At 57.3% G+C, this 20,434-nt stretch overlaps 6 protein-coding genes across 6 annotated transcripts; 2 read left to right on the forward strand and 4 right to left on the reverse strand.

Moving 5' to 3' along the window:
* Positions 1 to 667: 667 nt before the first annotated feature.
* Positions 668 to 8,521, reverse strand: E0L32_010651 (uncharacterized protein; the record flags this gene model as incomplete). Its single annotated transcript, XM_031133292.1, has 5 exons — positions 668 to 2,884; positions 3,934 to 5,573; positions 5,623 to 6,385; positions 7,053 to 8,204; positions 8,276 to 8,521. 5 exons carry the CDS (start codon positions 8,519 to 8,521, stop codon positions 668 to 670), a joined length of 6,018 nt encoding a protein of 2,005 aa, XP_030989364.1.
* Positions 8,522 to 8,986: 465 nt separating this feature from the next.
* On the forward strand, positions 8,987 to 9,541 carry E0L32_010652 (uncharacterized protein; the record flags this gene model as incomplete). The annotated part of the gene is made up of 3 exons (XM_031133293.1): positions 8,987 to 9,043; positions 9,112 to 9,147; positions 9,206 to 9,541. The coding sequence occupies 3 exons, from the start codon at positions 8,987 to 8,989 to the stop codon at positions 9,539 to 9,541; spliced, it is 429 nt and encodes a 142-aa protein (XP_030989365.1).
* Positions 9,542 to 9,928: 387 nt separating this feature from the next.
* On the reverse strand, positions 9,929 to 10,610 carry E0L32_010653 (uncharacterized protein; the record flags this gene model as incomplete). The annotated part of the gene is made up of 2 exons (XM_031133294.1): positions 9,929 to 10,057; positions 10,119 to 10,610. The coding sequence occupies 2 exons, from the start codon at positions 10,608 to 10,610 to the stop codon at positions 9,929 to 9,931; spliced, it is 621 nt and encodes a 206-aa protein (XP_030989366.1).
* Positions 10,611 to 11,588: 978 nt separating this feature from the next.
* E0L32_010654 (uncharacterized protein) lies at positions 11,589 to 12,779 on the reverse strand (the record flags this gene model as incomplete). The annotated part of the gene is made up of 1 exon (XM_031133296.1): positions 11,589 to 12,779. One exon carries the CDS (start codon positions 12,777 to 12,779, stop codon positions 11,589 to 11,591), a length of 1,191 nt encoding a protein of 396 aa, XP_030989367.1.
* A 1,292-nt stretch (positions 12,780 to 14,071) lies between these two features.
* On the forward strand, positions 14,072 to 15,568 carry E0L32_010655 (uncharacterized protein; the record flags this gene model as incomplete). The annotated part of the gene is made up of 1 exon (XM_031133297.1): positions 14,072 to 15,568. The coding sequence occupies one exon, from the start codon at positions 14,072 to 14,074 to the stop codon at positions 15,566 to 15,568; it is 1,497 nt and encodes a 498-aa protein (XP_030989368.1).
* Positions 15,569 to 18,550: 2,982 nt separating this feature from the next.
* E0L32_010656 (uncharacterized protein) lies at positions 18,551 to 19,962 on the reverse strand (the record flags this gene model as incomplete). The annotated part of the gene is made up of 2 exons (XM_031133298.1): positions 18,551 to 19,618; positions 19,735 to 19,962. 2 exons carry the CDS (start codon positions 19,960 to 19,962, stop codon positions 18,551 to 18,553), a joined length of 1,296 nt encoding a protein of 431 aa, XP_030989369.1.
* Between the last annotated feature and the right edge of the window lie 472 nt (positions 19,963 to 20,434).

Here is a 20,434-nt window from a genome sequence, read left to right on the forward strand (position 1 = left end):
TCTTTTCCACTCTGTTTCTCTCACTCTGGAGCCCTGTTTTGGACCGGCCTGCTGGTGGATATATACCTTTCTTCTCCCGGGCCCTTTCATGTAACACTTTTGCCATATGGCGACAGCATTGTCCTTTTTTTTTTTTGGGAGGGCTGGCACAAAGGCTGGATGGGATTACTTGGCGTTATAGGGCATAGGGGGCTTCTCTTTTTTCCACGGCATTGTCAAAGATTCTTCATAATCAGGGTAGTAAAGGGGGCCGGCCTCACGAGGTACGAGACATTTTTGCATTATCGATCTGCTACGGTTGATTCTTCTGCTCAAGTTGCTATTCTTAGCGCTCCGCCCCTGAATTTTGAAATGGTAATAGAACAGTCTTGTGAGAGACCGGGAGTGCATGGATAGAGTGATGTTCATGTCGAAGACAATGCTCAGCGCAGGTAATAACAAGCAGTGTAAGAAAGAAATACAACACAGTGTAAGGGAGAAACACAACGCCACATCCTGCCGCGATTTTGACAGAATCAAAGGCAGATCCGAGCAATGTTGACGACTCATGGAGCTCAGTAGAGTAACGACATCACACCACCACACACCAACCATGCAACCCCTTTCTTAGTATCCACACGCACACACAGACGCACACACAGACGCACACACACTCCAACAGCACAGCTCAGTAAGAGAGGTCCCGGCCCGTGCTCGCCTCAACCTTGGCGACCATGTACCTCCGCACGGCGTCCAGGTCCCTGCCCACCATGGACTCGCGGAACGCGTCGAGGAACGGCTTCCGGTGGCCGGGGCCCGCCGCGCCCCAGAGCTCCCGCGCGCCGTCCTTGAGCGCCGCGCGCGGCGGCCGCGCGAACAGCGTGCCCTCGGCGGCCGCCTGCTCGCACCGGGCCTCCATCGCCGCGACGATGATCTCGCCGCCGTCCACCGGCGCGCCGAGCAGCGCGCCGCCCTCCGCGGCGTGGGCCTCGGCGCAGTAGGCGAGGTACTCGGCGTTGAGGGCGGCCGTGAAGAGCTCCATGCTCTCGAGGCTCGAGAGCTGGATGGCCTCGAGGTGGGCCGCCATGTCGGCCGGCAGGCTGCTGCTGCTGCTGGTCCCGCCGCCGCCGCCGGTGGTGGCCGAGAAGGCGCCGCCGCCGCCGAACCCGCCGGGGCTGTGGTTGTGCCAGACGCGCAGCTCCATGCACAGGTCCCAGGCCTCGGTGGCGCGCGACGCGGCGTCGGGCACCAGGGGCCAGCCGACGCGCGCGAGGCGCTCGGCCGCGTGGGCGCGGTAGTAGGCGCTCGTCGAGGGGTCGCGCAGCAGGGCGCGCAGCGAGGGCAGCCAGGCGGCCACGGCCTCGGGGACGTCGCCCGCGCCGCGGGCCATGCGCACCGTGTTGGCGCAGAGGCGGTCGATGGGCTCCGGCGAGGCGGTGGTGCGGAAGGGCGTCGCCGTGCGCGGGCGGAAGGGGTTGTAGTGCTGCACTGGGTGGGGCGCCGGGGCGATGCCGAAGACGGATGAGGAGCTCGGGAGGAAGGTGAGGAAGGGCTGTTGCTGTTGCTGCTGCTGTTGCTGCTGCTGTTGCTGTTGCTGTGAGGGTTGGTGGGTGGTGTAATAACTGGCAGGAATGGGGGCTGCCATGGTGAGAGGTGCTGGAGCAGAGAAATACGGCTCAAAGGGGACGGCGTTTTGGAATCCGGGGCCGACGGGCTGGTTCAGGGTCGGGAAGACATTGATTCCGGGTACTGCTGGGTTGGCGTACGCGGCGGTGGGAGCCGACGGCGGCACTGAAAACAGGGGACCCGACGGCGCGGACGCGGTATACACTGGCGAGAAGCTGGCGCCCAAGGCGGAATGCACTCCCAGAGGAGTGAGGCCAACAGAGGCTGACCATGACGAGGATGGGCCTGTCTGGTGCGCCGCGCTGTCAGTGTCGGGATCACCTTGGTTGTCTGATGTCGACTCGTCCGAGGAAGAATACTCCTCCTCCTCCTCCTCCTCCTCCTCCTCCTCAGGGACGTCAGTCTCCTGCTCCTGGCCTCCGACGTCCGCTGCGGCACGGTTGTCGGCCGGAGTCATCATGTATTGATCGTTCTGGGGCATCATCGAACCTCCCTGTCCCACGGAGAGGATACCCTGACCCACGGTTGCGGCCTGAACGGGCAGGGATCCCTGATGCTGTGGTGGCTGCGGGCCCACGAAATAGACGTGATCGTCCGACGGCCTGTTCTCCCGGTTCCAAACCAGGTACTCGTTCGTTTGCGTCCAGGGGTTGAAAGGGTTCTCGGCATCGGCGCCGTTGTTCGGAGGTGGCGGTGGAGCGGCCGAGGGCTGTGTGGCGCCAAAGTTGGGGTTGACCGAGACCTGGTCTCCGAATCTCTCCCTGAGAGCTGCGGTGCTGCGCATGAGCGAGTCCATGGCTTCGCGGAGGGCAGCCTCGCCGCCCTCCCCGGACACGGGGTGCGGCGCCGGTGCGGTTGCCGGCGCGGATGAGAACATCGAGTTCGGGTTTGGGATCGAGGCGCTCGGGGCAGTCGACGATGCGAAGTACTTCTCGAAATCCTGCTCCTGCTGGTCGGGCTGCTCCGTGTCCTCCTGGAAGGACTCTAGGTCTCGCTTCCGTGCAGCACCTGCTGCTGTGTCGCCTCCGTCCTCGCCCTCGTCCTCGACTGTCTCTCCATCCGCAGCACCGTCCCGCGAGCTCTGCTCTCTCGCACTTGGGCCGTCATCCACTTCCTGTCTCATGTTTGTACCGGCCATCTCCACCGGGTCATTGTCCGGAAACGCCCTGACCAGCTCCCGGAGTTCCTCCTTGGTCAGCGCCCGCGGGGTGAATCCCTCGGATGCGCCCCATCCCATGGGCCTCGGCATGACTTCCACGGTTCGAGGATGTCCACGGGGCTACCACAGGTATGTTGGTTGTAATTACCCCTCTTCTTTCTGGAGTCGAGTGGGAAAATTCGAAGTATGGTTGAACTTTTTGCTGGGCGGATAAAGCTGAGATGATGCTCAAGTTGGGATCGTGGGGGTGGTGAGCTGAGAAGCTGAGAAGAGCTGCCTGGGTTGGGGGAAAGCTCCTATTTATGTTGATTGGGAGAGGATCGGTTGAGACTTGAGATGAATTCTGAGAAAGATATCAGGCCGTCGCCACCAACGATATCAAGTGGATTTGTTTTGAAAGTGAGTAATTCCTGAGAACAATCTCAAGTCGAAGGTTAGCTCGCAGTCACCTCCAGCCGAAATCAGATCAGAGGAAACCCTTGACCCTTTTCGCAGTTTGCAAAGAATTCACCTTTACAGATAGTAAAGATGTGAAGAGATCTTAGATGTACTAAGTCCACAGTCAAAGAGAATCAGTGATCCAAGCGCAAAGGGTCAGCTGCTCTCAATATGTTTGCCTTTCAAAAACCATTTATGGCCACAAGCCAAGACGTAACTCGAGGACAAGGACTCATTGCATTTGGAGACGGTAAGCCCAGGTAACCTTACTCTACGAATCCATGGTGCTATTCAATGAGTCAAACCTCCCTCATCCCCTTTAATAGCTGACACCCATAACTCTCCCCCTCCTTCGTCCTCGCCATGACACCACTTATAACTTCTACTACTTATTTCTAAAACCCTCTTTAATAATACTTTTTGCCTTTGTCTTAACCAGCTCCTATTCAAACCATTCAATACCCAAACAAAACGACCAAACCGTGCACCAACGACTCAGTCATGCCCACCGCATACGAAAACCCGCGAACCGTCCACACCACGCTCAAGAGGCAGAGGAAAACAAAGCCCACAGCGAGAACATATCTCCAGCAGTCTCCCCAAGTTGAGCTCCCGTCACTCAATCTCCTCCTCAGGGGCGAGTACACATCGAAAACAGGGGAGATGTGCCGCCAGTACCCGAACACCAGCCTGAACAGTGATACAAGTACTCCCAGTAAGACAAATCTAACCATGTCTTGGGCTGAGCCTGCCTTTGACCTCTTGAGCTTCCCTGCGGTGTTTTGGATGTCTTTGATGGCGTGGAACTTGTCGCTCAGTTTCCTGATCATTCCGAGCCTTGACCTGGGAAGCAATTCGATTGGCTCGATGTTCAGAGGGGCTGGCTGGTGCTTCTTGATATCGTCTCGTGCTTGGCCCGGGGTTGCCTGGAGAGCCGTCCTTGCTGCTCTTTCCGCGATCGCCTTGTCTAGATTCCCGCCTTGACGAGGTTCTGACTGGGGTCTTGGACAATCGGGGCTGGCAGGGAACATAGACATGATTGTGGGTGACAATTTTCCCCTTGTCGCTACCGGATGGATCATTGGCACAGTATGGTGTCGAGAAGCTCGGGGAGATAGTCTCTCGCTCCGCAGCTTGGTATCCTCCAGCAGGCGAACCGACGTAGTATCTTCGGTAGGTATTGCGGGAGGCGCGTCTTGTCCCTTCGGCGATGATCTCGGTATCGGTTTCCGATGGAAAAGGCGAGAAAGCGTCATGTTCTTTGTTTCTTGCTCGCCTGATACTGCCGAGATCTCTCCCGACAGGGGTGTCACTGGTCCTTCGGCGATGCCTCCCGCTCCGTCGAAGTTGTATAGAATCTGGCTCGGCCGACCGTGATCGGATCCAGTAGTGGTGGTGATGTGTGTGTAAGCAGACTCTTCCTCGTGACCTTGAGCGGTGGGTGCGTTCAGCCAGATCTCTGGTGGACTGCCCAGAGGCCAGCTCTGGGGCTCCCGGGGTTTGACTTCCTTCTGCTGGCTGGGCTTTGGCGGGCTCAGGTCTACCAGTTTCTCTGTCGATTTCTGATATTCCAGGTGAGGGTCTCCGAGGTTTTGGACCAACTCTTGGAAGAACGTCTTCTCCCTGCTCCGCTTCGGTGTTGGCTCCCAAAGGTTTGGGCCTGAGGCCATGCTGTCGCTGATCTGATGATGGCTCGTCTGCGGCTTTTCTTGGGACAGGTTTTCGAGATATTCCAATCCTTGGTATATTGGATCGTAATCGCCCATCTTCGCCACCACTGGCGCCCGAGTCGTTCGTTGGCGATCGTTGGTTGCGACTATACGATCTACATGTACGGATGGCAGAGATTTCCACTGGGTGTGGATAGGCGTGGCTCTCTCCTCGTTGCGCTTGAGGATCGGGGCTGGCGTTTGCCTCGCTCCTCCCGGATCTATGCGCCTGGAGCGGTGCTGCCCTAAAAAAGAATGCTGGTCCCGGGCTTGGGTCGGCACAGCTGTCATCCCTGTGCTTCTAGGAGACCTCATGGACGCTTCTGGTGATGGCATGCTTCGCACCCCGGGAAGAGGGTCGGATTGAGGTTCCCGGATGGTTCTGCCATCATCATGCGGCGTCCTCGTGATGTTCTCTTTGTCGGTGGGCGAGGCCATCACCATATCTCTCAGTTCATCTGCCAGCGAAACCTCGCCACCGGCATTTTGCCTCGAAGGAGTACGGACGACTGTGTCCGAAGATGCTCGCGGGACCTCATCAGTCGACGTCGATATTGGAGAGGGTCCGATTTGGACCGAGTTGGCCTTGGTGAGGACAGACTTGAGCAATTGCGGAGGCGCTGCTTCCACGCCCTTTCCTAAGCGCTTCAAGTTGTCCGAAGCTAAGAATATGGTCAGTCCCGCGTGTCACACATGGGCTTGTGAGCTTACACGACGTTCCAGTTCCTTGAGATTGCGCAATAGGGCTTAGGTTAGGCTCTGCGACGGACGACCACCGCGCCTCGTCCTTGCGCCATCTGACCTGTCGCTGCTCGACCCTGATGACGTCCTTTTGACGCTGGGCTTTGTCGTGTTTGTCTTGCTCGTGGGCGGCTTGCGCTCTTTGAACCTCTGCTTTATGCTGGCTCCTGGCTTCTTGATAAGCTTGCTTGGCCGTCCGGACATTGTTGGCCGAGTTGGTGAGTGCAGCAGTCATGACAGGCGGAAACAGGGTCGGGCTTTCGGAGCTGCTGGTCGGGGTAAGAACATCGAGCTCTCCAGTTTGTGGGTTGACACCTTGCACTCCCAGGTAGTCGCCGCTTGCCTTGAGCTCTCGCCGCTGACGGCGGGCTTCCTTCCTGTCTTTGAATATCTTGACTGTATCGGATGTTTCACTTATCTGTGCAGCCGTAGACATGCCTCCGCCTGCAGTTGGGTGGCCCCCCAAGGGTGACTGCAGAAGAGCAGACGGACGGCCAGCCCCTGGACGATTGGGCGATGTTGCTTGAGGATGCCAATGAACCGCAGTGGCCGGAGGATGAGGGATCAGAGGAGAACCGTCTCTCATGTTTACCCTTGGCCTCCGTACAGTCTCGTGCCGTCTGGGCAAGTCTTGAGCCAGGTTCCAGTTGGTAAGAAAATTGTCGTCAGCCCCTTTGGCCTCGGCAGTCAGATCCCTGTCAGGAACACCCTGCCAGTCATCAACCTTGGTCTCCTAGAAACCGTGATTTCGCAGAGTGCCGCCTTTCTCGGGCTTCTTGCTGGGGAAGAGCCGGGTGATGAATCCGGTAAACGAGTTTGACCGCTTCCGTCCGAAGCCAGGACGCGGACTTGGAACGGGTGTCCCGGCTTGGGCCTGGGTTGACAGTGACCGGGAGTAGCCGTGTTTCTTTGACGGCGATGGCATGCTGAGAGCTCCGGATGAGTTCGCGATAAAGCGACGAGCGGAAATGAAGACTTGGAATGATATAATCTTGGCGGAAGCCTCTGCACTGGAGATGGTGATCCCGGGCAACTTCAAACAAAGGAAAGACGAAATGCATCCACGAAATAGATTGAGAGGAAAGCATCAGTCTGCTGGTAAGGAAAGAGCATACGTTGCTTCTTCGGCATGCCCAGCGGTGGAAGGAGCGAACATGAAAATAGATAGATCACTGGGCAACCGCTCCAGATGGAACAGGCGACCTGGTGAGAATTTGGTGTATTTTAAGAAATATAACGAATGCGGCCTCGCAGACTTATGTACAATGCGATATTACAAGGAAGTAACTAACCACCCGGTAATCCACCCGTTAAACGCCATACAAGTGCGGACCAAAGTGACATTGGGTATTCCCTCCTCACCACCGCGATGGAAACCGCTCCCTCTCGAACCTGTTCACATTTGGCCGAGCTGCCACAAACGGATTTGCGCTCTGCAACGGCAGGGGCTGCTCCGGGGCGACCGATCTGCGGATCGCGGAGCCCCTCTCCTTCAGTGGGCTGGCCCGCCGCTGCATGCGCTCCGTCAACTCCCTCTGCTCGATGGCGGCCAGCTCGCGCGAGTTGCGGGGCGACAAGAAGCCGCCTGCATCGTTGATGTTGCCCATACTAGTGGTCTTCTTCAACGGCGAGTTGGAGTGGGTAAAGACGCCCATGCTGCCTCCAAAGTTCGTGCTTCCCGTCGTCATCGATGAGGGGATACCGCCACTGGCTGCTGGAGCTGCTGCTGCGGCGAAGTTGGGTGGCGTGTGGACCGGGAAATTCGGGCGTGGCTTTGTAGACTGAGTTGTAGTAAAAGAATCCGAGTATCGCGACCTGGTTGCAGGGGTGAAAAGGCGGCTGTTCAGGGCCGGGTTGGCCTGTACTGAAGAGCCCGTGGTGCTGTCTCCGAGGTGAGACACGTAATTCGGATTAGGATGCGTTTGGAAACCGCGCCTGATGATGGTCGTCGGAGTACCCGACTCGACCGTATCACCCTCGTGATCCTTGCTGTCCATGGAAACCTGGGTCGACACATCCCTCACGACTGGGTTCAGCCGCGGATGGACAAACTTGGTGTCATACTCACGCATGACTTCCTTTTGAATGAGAGCAGCGTCCTTCTGCCTCTGGTCGTTCTTCGACTGGAGGAGATGGACCATGAGAGACAGCCCAGCCTGGAGCACCACGCACTTGAACAGCGTCACGCTTGGTCGTGGGGCCAAGGGATCAAGCGGCAGCTCGAACATGTACATCAGGACATGCAGCGGGCTGAAGTATCCGAATATCTGCAGACAGGCCGGCCAGGGGTCCCACACCGCGACCTCCCACACATCCCGCGTGCTGTCCGGATGCGCACGGGACTGCGCCGTCTCGGAACCAATCGCGTCTGCGATCAATCGGAGAGGCGAGGACGAGACCGGCGAAGACTGCACGCGCACTCTGTGTGCGGATGGCGTTCCCGGCTTCTGTTCGACATTGGCTTCGAATAGTCGATAGTGGCGCGCCGACCAGAAAGTCCACAGGGTGTTTCCGAGCGAGAAGGCAATAAGGATCCAGACCCATGTCTGCGCCTAGATATTTGAGGATGAATTAGTACGCGTGCAGAAAGCGCAGCAGGACAGAGAGCCAGGCCCAGACTTACCGCGTATGCCCAGCCGCTCCCAGTTGAGTCGCTGAAGACATCATCTCCACTGGTCGAGGCCCTCGAGTTCGCCCTCGCGAGTAGAAAGGTGAAGTTCGCAAAGAGACCGAATCTAAAGCCGGATTCCTTCGAGTCCAGCTCGCGCGTCTGTATCTCCTCGGAAGCCCAGAGCAGAAAGTCGGAGATATTCAACATATCCCTAACCCGCTCCATCAGCGGCCTCTGGCGGACACGTTTCGGCGGCATCGTGGATGGATCTCTGTACTGTTCTTTCACACAGGGTACATATCACGTGGTGTTCCTTGTCGTTCCGGAAAGGAGAGGTCACGGTAGACAAGAGGCTGGGTCGGACTTTTTAAGAGCGCCGATGCTCCTTGATCAGGTATGAGGTCGAACAAAGGAATTGTTTACTTCCAGTTTCTGTTTGTCGAAATTCTGCCGCCTGAGGAACGGGAAGCAAGACAGGGGTAGCTCGCTAGCGGGGAACGGGACACAGTGGGCGAGCCTTATCGATAGCGGGGATTCAGTGAGTGACGAAGCGTCCACGGTGCTTGGGAGCGCTCCACACTTGCTAGCCGGAGCTCTCATCAGTGAACGTCAAATCGTCGACACTGCCCTCTTGATCATACCAGTCTCCCACCTCACCACCACGAATCGATTGACGATCGGCACACAACGCGGAATCATCCGATACAGGAGGGTCCGTTGAAGATGGCGTCACAGGCAGATTACAAGAACAGAGAGTTCCTAGCCGTCATTGGCGACGAGGTACGGGTTGCCTCCCCAGGACGGCTCGACGTTTTGCTGGCATCGCATCGCTGATATTGCCGCACTAGGACTCCGTGACGGGCCTTCTTCTAGCTGGTATTGGTGTAAGAGCGCCTCTTGAATCACGGAGGCACTGTTTGAAAGGCTCACACAGCGGATCAGCACGTAACACCGGCGCCCGATTCGCAGAAGAACTTCCTGGTCGTGGACGGCAAGACCGACACGGCTGCGATCGAGTCGGCGTTTGACCGATTTACTACCGAGCGCAAGGATATTGGAATTGTCCTCATCAACCAACATGTGAGCTGTTCTGTACTCCTCGCTGCGACATACGTCGTGCTAACCCAAGCATCGCAGATTGCCGACAAGATACGGCATCGAATCGACACATACACGGCTGCGTTCCCGACGATTCTAGAGATCCCTAGTAAAGACCATCCTTACGATCCTGAGAAAGATAGTGTTCTACGCAGAGTCAGACGCCTGTTTGGAGAGTAAATCGAGTTCGAGGGGTGAAGTGGACAAGGTTGCATCCGTGGTGCGATATGCATATCAGCATTGCGACCGGGGCAGACGCCCGGTGAGAGATTTCCTTGCACAAACTAGGTAATGCATCAATCTCAAACGAAGCGGGCATGGAAATTCAATGTGCTCCAGTGATGAGGATGTATTTAGAACCGGTAGAGCTATGACAATTACCAATGTGCTTACAGACGACGTATGCTTCTCAATGCTGGAACCAAGAACGAGTAGTAAAAGAGGGAAAGGAATCTGAACGCCACCAAAGAGGAAACAGAGAACAACAGGGCGATGCTACAAAGCAATAGCTAAATCTGAACAAGGTCTTGCCCCATCTGCATTCAAGGATCGCTCTCGTTATGACATCTACAGCTCAATCTCAAGAGGAGTGGACTTGGCGCTCTTGTCCTTGCGGCCAAAGACGACTTGGGCGGTCAAGCAAGTGATGGGTTTGTCGTCCTTGTCGTAAACATCGGCAAGGACGGTGTATTTTCCCTACGAGGTCGGTCAGTAAATGCGGGAATTCTTCCGAGGTCGGCACGGCAATGTTACTCACAGGAGGGATCTCCTTGGGCAGCTCGACCGACTTGGTTATGGAGAGAATGCCCTTCTCGATGGGGCACTTGAGGTCCACATTCTGGATCTGCTCGCAGAGGTCGGCCGTCGTGCTGATAAGGCGGATGAGGCCGTACTTGACTGAGAGGTTGACATAGGCGCCTTCCTCGATGGTCTCGAAGACGGTGCCGGTAGCCTTGATGACGAGGTCTGCGCCACTAGATTCAAGGAGGGACAAGTTAGTATCAATATCAACATACGATCTGACCCTGTCTAGGATACCAAGAGGTGATACATACGCCTCGGGAGGGTTAGGTAGCAGGTCGACTCTCGTGATATCGACAAGGTCGTCGCTGTGATCTTTGTCGCAGAGCTCGAGCGGAGAGTCACCCGGCACCTTCAAGTCCTCGTTGGCTGTGACAGCATCGTTGCCAAAGAAGCTCAGGCCCTGGGCCGTGGAGAGCAGAGCGGCGATGGCGATACCGTACTTCATTGCGAAAGCGGAGAAGCGCGCGGGCAGAACTAGTGCGATGACGGTGTTTGACAAAGGGTTCAACCTCGTGTGGAAGCGAGGCGGTGGTTAAAGACGAAAACGGTGTCGCAAGTCCTCCTCTTTGGCCGTGAGATGGCTTGTGACGTGGTTGCTGCGGTGGTAGAACGGAGGAGAGAGGTTGATTGACTTGGGCTGTGTCTGGGTGGCGGTGGTTGGTTGAGAGGTCATCCAGACCGCCCACGCACGTCATGGGGTCACGCCTATTTGCCAGGGGCCGCTAGGCTTCCAGTCCGGTCGCTTCAGCCAAGCTTCTTATCGACACACAGTGCATTTTCACTGTAGCACACTGTCCTTCCGGTCACGGCTTCCATTCCTTCTAGGCGTGTCTTTCTACTCATTCCATTCCAGATGTCACTGACTTCACTCAACCATCTACGCCTGCATGGCTTCGCCAGCAGAGGATCTCCTGATACCTGTCTCTGAGTATCAACATACTGTCGGGATGTATATTTGCTCTATTGTTGTCCTTGAAAAGCCAGCACCACCTGTTCCGTTTGCGCCATCTTCATATCCAACCGAGTCCAGAAAGACAATGCAAACCATACTGTCAGATTTTCCAGAGAAAACATGGCGGTGATAACCCTGGCCTCAGCAGTAGTGTTCTTTCGCTCCAGTTTATGCTGGCACTGCTCAAAACCCATCGGCTTCATTTGACCCTCCTGCGCGCGTTCCTGGCCTGTGGAGATGGCATTCTTCCCATCCCTCAACTCGCCAGCTGTACTTGCAGTGGCGCTTTTCTCTGGTCTATGAAAGATTCATGACCAGCAAGGGTCCAAGACTTGCAGACTGTGCGCCGTCAACTGGACATCGGGAGCTAGTCAAGTCGCCGCCAATGATCTGAGAACGGTCGAAACTGCAGGCATCGTCCTCGAATGGAACTCGTGATTGTGCAGTGTTAGACTCGACCCCGAGAACTCCTCAAGCTGGGGCCGCCGCCGCCGCATCTGCCTCCGGCATCGCGATCGGTGCCTGCGCTCCCGGTGCCATCGGAGGAGGCTGCTCAGCCTGCTCTATGACCTTCTTTTGCTCCTCCGGGCTCATGGCGTCGAAGGCTGCCACATCCGCATCCCACTTGTTGACGCAATCCACGTTCCAGTTGCAACGCTCAACCTCACCATAGACGGGGTGTCTGAATCGAGGGTGCTTGCTCGGCCAGTTCGATGCATGGTAGTGGTGCTTTACGAGTGCGCCTCTCGAGTTGTGGTTCCCGGAATCCGAGTGGCCTTGTCCAGCTGCGAACGCTTCGACGTTGAGGATCAGGACTCTGCTCACAATCTTCGACTCATCTAGATCGTGGAAGTTGTTCCAGGTGATGGTTGGGCCGTGGGTCTGCGCGTTCATCTGCTCGATGATGGCAGCCGTGAAGGCGGATGGGCCAGTGCCGCTGATCACCTCGTCGAAATCGAGCTCGACTTCCGAGATGGACACCTTTTGCTTCGCGGCGATGTCGCTCAGCCACGACATGATGTTCTCGATCAGCTTCATCATGACAGGCAGGCGCGGTTTGGCCATAAAGGTCCACTGGCAGAAGGACTCGGACTTCTTGCCAAGGATATGATGGTTCTTGAACATGGGCTGGTCGATCTCAACACCGATCACCATGTCGATATCCTTCTCGTCGTAACGTTCGGGGATGAATCTCTCAACAGGCTTGAGGTCTTCGACGTCGATATCCGCATAGACACCTCCCTCGGCGTACATGATCATGTAGCGGAGGAGGTCCGCCTTGATGATGGTCAGATTGATAGCCCGGTACATCTCGACAATGTCGGGTCTGTCGAAGCCGTCAGGCCCAAAGTGCTGCTCCACGTATGACATTTCGTTGGTATCAGTCAACACCTCGTATCGATAGTCAGGGTTCTTGGCGGTCCACGTCCTGGCAGTGACGGAGTCCCGCTCTTCCATGTGGAACGGGTCAATCCTCCAGGTCTGCCATATCTTCTTTGGGAAGTACAAGGTTGTCCCCAGGTCTGGTATTTGTCGGCGGTGGGACGAACCGCGTTTGTGAAAGGTGCTTTTGGGCTTGGGCAGGCCACCGAAGAGGTCCGCATTGAGTAGGATGAGGAGCATGACCAAGCAGCCCAGATAGAGTGGGATGCCTCTTCGCATCTGGGTCGGGATGCGATTTCGAAACGCGGCTGTCGAGGCAGCAAGCCTCGGCGAGCTGAGTGGTGAGGCCATCTCACTTTTCATCCGGCGTTTGTCACCTGCAGAACCTCATGGACGAACTCGACAGGAGGAGAGCACGAGTACGAGAAGGCCAGAGGATAGAAAATGAGGGTCGGGTGCAACACTGCGAGGTATTTACAAGCTTTTGGACCTGGGATCGATCATGCGGAGACATCGGGGCACCACACCGGTTCCCCAAGCCCAGACTTATCAATGCTTTTTCATCCTCTCATCAAAGTAGCGGAGCCGAGTGGAACGATTGCAAGCATGTGGATAGGGGCGTTCCCAGACCCGGGAAGGTCCAATGGTACAGTTACAATCTCCTCATCCCAGAAGATCGCGGGTTGCAGTGTTCGTCACAAAACTCCTTTTCAACCCTGGCTTACACCAGACCCCCCGGCCTGTTTGGAAATTCACGCCCCTCCCCACACACCCCCGAACGTCTCCGCACCCCACCCCAGCAATACTCCAACACTAAACCGCCTCCAGTAATCGCCGATGCGGGTTTACCAATGAATTAAGCAGTGTTTTGAAAGCTTGGTGTTCGATCCTAGCAGCTTCGATCGTGACTGGCTGCCCGGCCTTTCAGCGCTGAAGAGGGGGCTCTCGAATCTGCATAGCGTTTCCCAACCCCTCACACAACTCACGAGGATGAGCCGCGGAACAGCCGCGCCGATCGCCAGCCCAAACCCTTGTCTGGCTGGACTAGGCGCAGGCAGGCTGTTGGTTGGCAGTCACACATCTTGCATGTGAATCCAACGGCGCGCGCAAAAGGCGCAGAAACTGGCCGGCGGGTCCTGCAAAACTGGCCGGCATCCCCCGGAACAGCGACCGGGGTAGCCAAGCTGGGCAACTTCTCGCTGGGCGATCTTGCCCAATACAGGCCAGTGCTTGAATCCACCCCTCAAAGGACTCGTCAACGTACCCACCACCATGGCCAGGCTTACAGGGCCCCCTGCCTCGGAGATGCTGGTCGAACGGTTGCTGGCTTGTGAAATCCTGCCTGATAATCAGGTCCTGCTCTCGGGGCTCCTGGTCCACTGTAGGGGAAATTGAGGGTTGATCAGAACTTCCCAGAGACAGGGTGCAAACTCAATCTCAACTGTTCGGACACTCGAACACCCGGCCTCTGTGTAAAGACCTCTAGGACATGAAGGCAGGCTGCACACTCTTTGTTGACAGCCTCCCATTAGAGCCCTGCTTGGTTTCATCTCCTCGCTCAGAGTGTCGATATGGCTCCCAACCAGCTGGGCATCCTTGAACAAGGCGAGTGGGAAGACGTTCAGGTCAAGTCCGACTGGAAACCAGACTGGAAGCCCGCCATGCCGACTCGACTACGGAGGCTCAGTCCCGGTCGCGTCAAATCGTGGTTCTGGCCAAGGTCGACTGGGTGCGGTTCACAGCAGCTGAGGCCGACAGCATGGCTCGACGGCCTCAGGGGCTTCGCGGCCTTTCTCGTGTACTGGCAGCACCACGAACTTTGGGCCCACGACTACGACACGGAGAACCCCATCTTTGAGAATGCGTTCGGCTACAACAAGAAGTTCTACCTGGTCAGCTTTCCCGGGATCCGATTGCTCTTCACGGGCGGCCACTTCGCTGTCGCCATCTTCTTCGTCATCTCCGGCTACGTGCTCTCCGCCAAGCCGCTCAAGCTCATCCACGATGGCGAATTCCTGAAGCTGGGCGACAATGTGGCATCGGCGCTTTTCAGGCGGTGGTTCCGCCTGTATCTGCCCATCATCTGCACGACGCTGGTCTACTGCACAATGTGGCATGCCTTTGGCATCTGGGTCAGCAATGCCACGGCCAAGGGCAGCTGGCGCGAGGAAGTCTGGGCGTGGTATGCCGAGTTCAAGAACTTCAGCTTCGTCTTCAACAGCGGAGGGCTGCCGTGGTTCTCGTACAACGTGCACCTGTGGTCCATCCCGCTGGAGATGAAGGGCTCGATCGTCGTGTACACTGTTGCCCTGGCGATATCGCGGTGCACGAGGAACGCCCGGCTGTGGGTCATGTCGGGCCTGATCTTCTACTTTCTCTACATCACCGACGCGTACTACTGCGCGCTCTTCGTCGCCGGCATGTTGCTCGGGGAGCTCGACCTGCTGGCCAAGAAGGACGAACTGCCGCGCTTCCTGGCGAGGCTGGAGCCGGCCAAGGAGTTCATCTGCTGGCACCTCTTCGCCGTCGGCATCTACCTCGCCGGCGTGCCGAACCAGAACGACAACCTGGACCAGCTGAGGAAGAACCGCGGGTGGTACTACCTGTCCTTCCTCAAGCCGCAGGCCGTCTTCGACTACAAGTGGTTCTACCTCTTCTGGGCGGCCATCTTTGTCATCACGGCGACGCCGCGGATCCGCTGGGTCAAGCCCTTCTTCGAGACGCGCTTCTGCCAGTACCTCGGGCGCATCTCGTACGCGCTGTACCTCGTGCACGGGCCCGTGCTCTCGACGCTCGGCGAGCGGCTCTACATGGCGGCGGGCTGGCTGGAGTGGCGGGCCAAGGAGTACCTTCCCGGCTGGCACAACAAGTTCCCGCTCCCCAGGGTGGGGCCGATGGGCCTCGAGCTGGCTTTCTTGCTGCCGCATCTCGTCTTGCTGCCGCTGACCTTTTGGGTCGCCGAGATGGTGACGCGGTTCGTGGACGAGCCGAGCGTCAGGTTCCCCGCGTGGCTGTACAGGAAGGCCACGGGGGCGGAGAAGCAGCCGCAGTTGGCTGTGAAGGAGTAGTAGAGATATGCCATCCAGCAATAATTACAAGCGTGTTCTTTTCGTGCACTTTTTTCTGTTGTTGATGGATTGTGAAGTGGTCTCTTCGCCACAATCTTTGCTGCTTTGTGTTTGACAGCTCTCTCCCTTGAGAGACATGATTTGACCGTGCAAGTAGCCACACGCAGCTAACGACGCCGTCTTCTTTCTACGTCCTTTCTGCCTTCTTTCCAACCTTCTAAATCCTCGGCGCTCTCTGTAAGGCCCATTAGAGGCCGTGTGGCAATTCTCTGTGTCTTACCTAGAACTAGGTCCCGTCCAGCTTGCCGTTGTCGCACACTAGACAAGAGACGGTCCTTTTCTTCCCTTCTGAAGGGGTTCATGGATGGTTCGGCCCCGAAAGCTTGGGTTCGCTGCTGAGCTGAGACATTGGGGTAAGAATGGGTTTCACCCGAGGACCAATGTCTGTCTGGCAGATCGACGTGCGGCAACGGCAGCTTCTCTCTTCTCGCTGTTATTCGAAAGAAAAAAAAAGACCCGATGTTCGATCTGATTGGACCCGCCGGTGTCCAGCTTTCGCGTCGGTCTGTTCTGTGAGTGCGAGTGCGTGGCACGCGAGCCTTTTCAGTTTGGAAGGCCTTCGGGCGACCTTTGCACAACGAGTTTTGCTGCCGGACGGGTTAGATCGACTCACCTACCTAGCGCTTCACTCAAGTCTTCTCTTTCCACTCCATCACCGGTCTCTACAAAGAGAAGCAGATCCCACTAGTCCATCATTGATGACGTCTGGCTTTCTACTTCGAACCCGTAGCGGCCCTTTCATATCGGAGAGTTTCCCTCACCACTCTTTTCCCCTCGTCGACCCCCCCTTCGTTAGCCTCCCGGACGACCTGCCAACTCGGGAATGTGGATACCGGTAAACGGCGCTCGTTTAGCGGCATCTCAACTCCTACCACTCAGAACAGAGAAAAACACCCCGGCTCGGCGGGAAATGCAAGCCACCCACCCACCCAACCACACAGACAAATGCAGGGGTTCCGTTTACAAGAGAAGAATGTCATCCGCTACTGTAAGTGGTCTTCTTGTGCTTCCTTGCAAAAAAACAGGGAAACCAAGAGCTCTTGGTGTCTTGGTAGTGGATGTGGCGTCCCCTCCCCATGGAGAAGCAAATAGCTCAACGGCGACTGGGCTGGTTCCTGTCTGCCTCGGAAGCACATGCTTGACAAGTCCAAAGATCTGTCAGTGTCTCTTGGAAAAGTCGGGGTAAGACCCAAGACAGAAGACAGGTTAAGCTCCGACACAGCAGACAGCCACCAGTATTGCTTTTCTCGACGCTTTTCAGCTTCGTCGGTCCCAGTGTCTGTCTATGAATAGCTCCTACACAGCATGGCGAAACCCAGGAAAGACGTCCGTGTAATTTTATGTCAATCTATTGGAAAGCGTCGCTTCCAGGACTCCAAGGGGAGCGTGCCATCGCGGCAGGTTGCCTTTCAGACGGCACCTGCTGCTGCTGCTGCACACTTGAGCGAAATGGGATCGCCCTGTCCCCCCTCCCCTTCATCAACCCATGTGGATATCGAAAGAGAAACGAACACCCGCGTAAGGAACAGGGGTAATGCGATAGAACTTACTCTGTTCACGCCCCCCTCCCCCTCCCCCTTCTCTCCTCTGATCCTTGCACGATGCTCCTCCACCAACCAGCCGCTTGTCTATCAGTTCTCCATCTCGAAACACATTCGCCTTCGCTCCCCCCCCCTCATCTTTTGCGCAATCAACCCCCCCCATGGGGAGGGGGATCATGGTTGGAGGCCCGCGATGTGGATGGGGCACAGACTTGTGCATGAGCCGAGGAATGAATGGGGAGATCCCGCGTGAAACTTGGCAGAAGCTTGGCTTTCTCGAGGGCTGAAGCTGGGGAAAGGGCTCCTCAACTCGTATCCGGGCACTGGAAGAAGCACATACGCCCCCGTGGCACATGTCACTATTTCATCGCCCCAGCCCAGTGTGAACCGGGACTCGTGTCGAGGCGTGTGTCTCCAGGCTATCTAGACAACTGAACATTGTCCCTCGACCGAGTATGGAGATAAAGTGACGATCAGATTCATTGAGGGGGCTCGCAACAAGACTACTTCCATCATCTATCAAACCGATCAATGCCCGACCTGAGATAACCCATATAATGGGCGAATCTTAATAATGGACTCGCGTCAGACCTTCCGATCCCTGCGAGTGGGTAGTTAGACATATCTCGCTCCGCACAATCAAACCTCAATCACCGAATCCCGTCCGTCCAGTCCCTCACACACATCCCCGTGATCTCGTAGACCACATCACGTAGGTTCCGATACATGCCACAGGTCCTCCGCGTTTGCTCCACACCCAGGATCAATAGATCGCGGGGGGCCCCTCCAAACAGCATGTGCTCTCGCTACGCACCCATCGTCAGATTTTCCTGGTCCCCCAGTGCCGAGGTTGCATTCCGCAGCCCAGCCCTATTCACACCCACACCTCACAACGGGTACGGGGTGTTGGTTGGGTTCTGGGGCCCCCTCTAGGCTGTGAGCATGATCCAAACCCCCGCGTTTCTCGTAGATATACATTCGTAAGCGCCTATGCGAAGGGTTTCCGAGCGGCGTAGAACTAGGGTCCGGAGCTGAACAGATGCTGCATGAGAGCCCTGGCGGTTCCCGTGTTGTATCCGGCATGTGATGTCCGGGTCGTTTTGGCAGCGCTCGGATCGAACCGGATGCAAGAACAAACCCAGTAGGAATCACAACCTTGTCGATGATACAAAGTACTGATAACGAGCGTCGATGACCCCAAGGGGACCTCAAAAGAGGAAAGCGCCAAAACCTAAAATGCATGGTACCCAAGAGTTTAGCTGAGCTGTTGTCGCATGCTGGTGCAGGTGAAGCATGGAGCTCGGCCCAGCTCTCTCGAAGCGACGCCCCTCCTCTCAAGCACGAAGTTGATCTCGCCGCTAGTGTGCTGCGCCGAGAACTTTCAGGGGGCTACCATCTTCATCTTCATCATGGCGAGCTCCGCGCTCTTGGCCCAGACGCCGTCGGGCGTCTGCCGGTAGCACATGAGCTTGCCCTCGTCGCCGACGCTGCCCAGGACCTGGCCGTCGTCGTCGAAGCCGACCCTCCACACGGGCGTGCGGTGGCTGTCGAGCCTCGAGATCTCCCTGACCGCGTGCTTGACCTGGCCGGGCTGGCCGGTGTACCGCCGGTCGCCGTGCGTCTCCGTCTTCTCGATCTCGGCGCGGATGCCCGACGCCGCAGGGGAGGCCTGCTGCGCGGCGGGGCCGTTGGCGGCCGACGACGACCTGTGGTCGCGCGCGTGGGCCTTGTCCTTTCCGCCCCTGACGAGATCCTCGCTAGACCACGACCTGCCGTCGTCGTCGGGGGAAAAGGGTGTGTCTACCCGCACGACCCGGACGTAGCCGTCCTGGCAGGCCGTAGCAACGATGTCGTAGCCTCTGATGTTGCCCGGGGCCCACGCGACGTCGCGGACCAGTCCTCTGTGGCCCGAGATCTCGGCCGCTAGGTAGAACTGCTTGCTGGACCCGGTCATGCCGTACGTCGATGTCGTAATCTCCCTCGTCCTGTAGATCTTGACCGAGTCCATGGCGGCGACCACGAGCCCCAGAGCGTCGGTCGGCAGGCCAGCCCGCAGCGCCGCGTAGCAAGGCTCCGGGTTCGGGTCGAAGCAGACGCGGAAGCTCGTCTCCTCGCCGCGGCTGGGCTTGGCGCACACCGCCAGCTCGTCCATGTTTGTGTACTCGGCCAGGTTCTCCGGCTGCTCGTTCTCAAAGACGGACAGCGTGCCGTCCGAGGCGAGCAGGGCCAAGTACGTGTGCCTGGTCTCCTCGTTGTGCTTCATCGAGAAAGATCGGTAGGGGGAGCGGCTGGAGCGCGTCTCGAAGGCGGCCTTGGCGTTGTCCTTTGCGCGCTGGCTGAACCGCCGGCCGGGGGCGGCGGCGGGGTCCTCGGCCCAGAGCTTGAACCGGCCCTCGATGCCGAGCGAGGCGAGCAGGTTGGGATAGATGGTCGGAGGGAGCCATTGGAGCTGCACAGTTCATCAGTCGGCATGCCATCACGCAAAAATGTCCCATCCGAAGGAGGTCGGACAGCCGATGCTGAGAGTACAGGCCGCCCGCCCGCCCGCGGTCGCAATTGACGTACCTCGAGGATCTCCCCGCCGTGGGCGCCCCAATTGTCACAGTGACGCCACACGCCGTCGCGATGGCGGTTGAAGACGCGGATCTTGCCGTCGACGGAGCCGGTGGCGCAGCGGTCGCCGTAGCTGTTGAAGGCGACGGCCTGGACAATGTCCTGGTGGCCGTGTTTCATGAGCATCTCGAACCGTGTCTGGACCTCTGCGGACAGAGGCTCGGTGAGGGAGGGAGCCATCGTCAGCTCTGCGCTCGAGAGATTGCCCGCTCTCTCCCGGAAGGTTGGTCGTCCTAGGGCATGCACGAAGTGGGGGAGGTAGCTAAGCTTTCGACTCGGTAAGTTGGGCCCGGTCGGGGGATTCTGGCTGTGTGGTTCGTCGAGCCGTGTGTGTGGTGTGGTGCGAAGGTTGGGTTTGATGTGGGAGTCCAAGTCCGGATTGAGGGAATGGATGCGGCTAACACGCTCCGGTGGGCCACTGCAGCCAACCGCAGCCGAGAGTCTTCAATCAATAGCAACATTGAAGCAAGCAAAGCTTACTTGGTTAACTATCCATCAAACCCATCCGTTCTTAGGCAGTGGGATGGCCCTTTCGAGTCCCAGAGCAATTGCTAACATGGAGACTCTTTCTACATATTGATCTTCCTCTCTTTCTTTCTGCTTGTTAAAGGAGGCTTCACCACAAGCTTGGTCTGTGGACGAAGACGCCCAA

Source organism: Thyridium curvatum (assembly GCF_004353045.1).
Source record: "Thyridium curvatum strain D216 chromosome Unknown NODE_88_length_166537_cov_86.287828, whole genome shotgun sequence".
NCBI classification, from domain to species: Eukaryota; Fungi; Ascomycota; class Sordariomycetes; order Thyridiales; family Thyridiaceae; genus Thyridium; species Thyridium curvatum.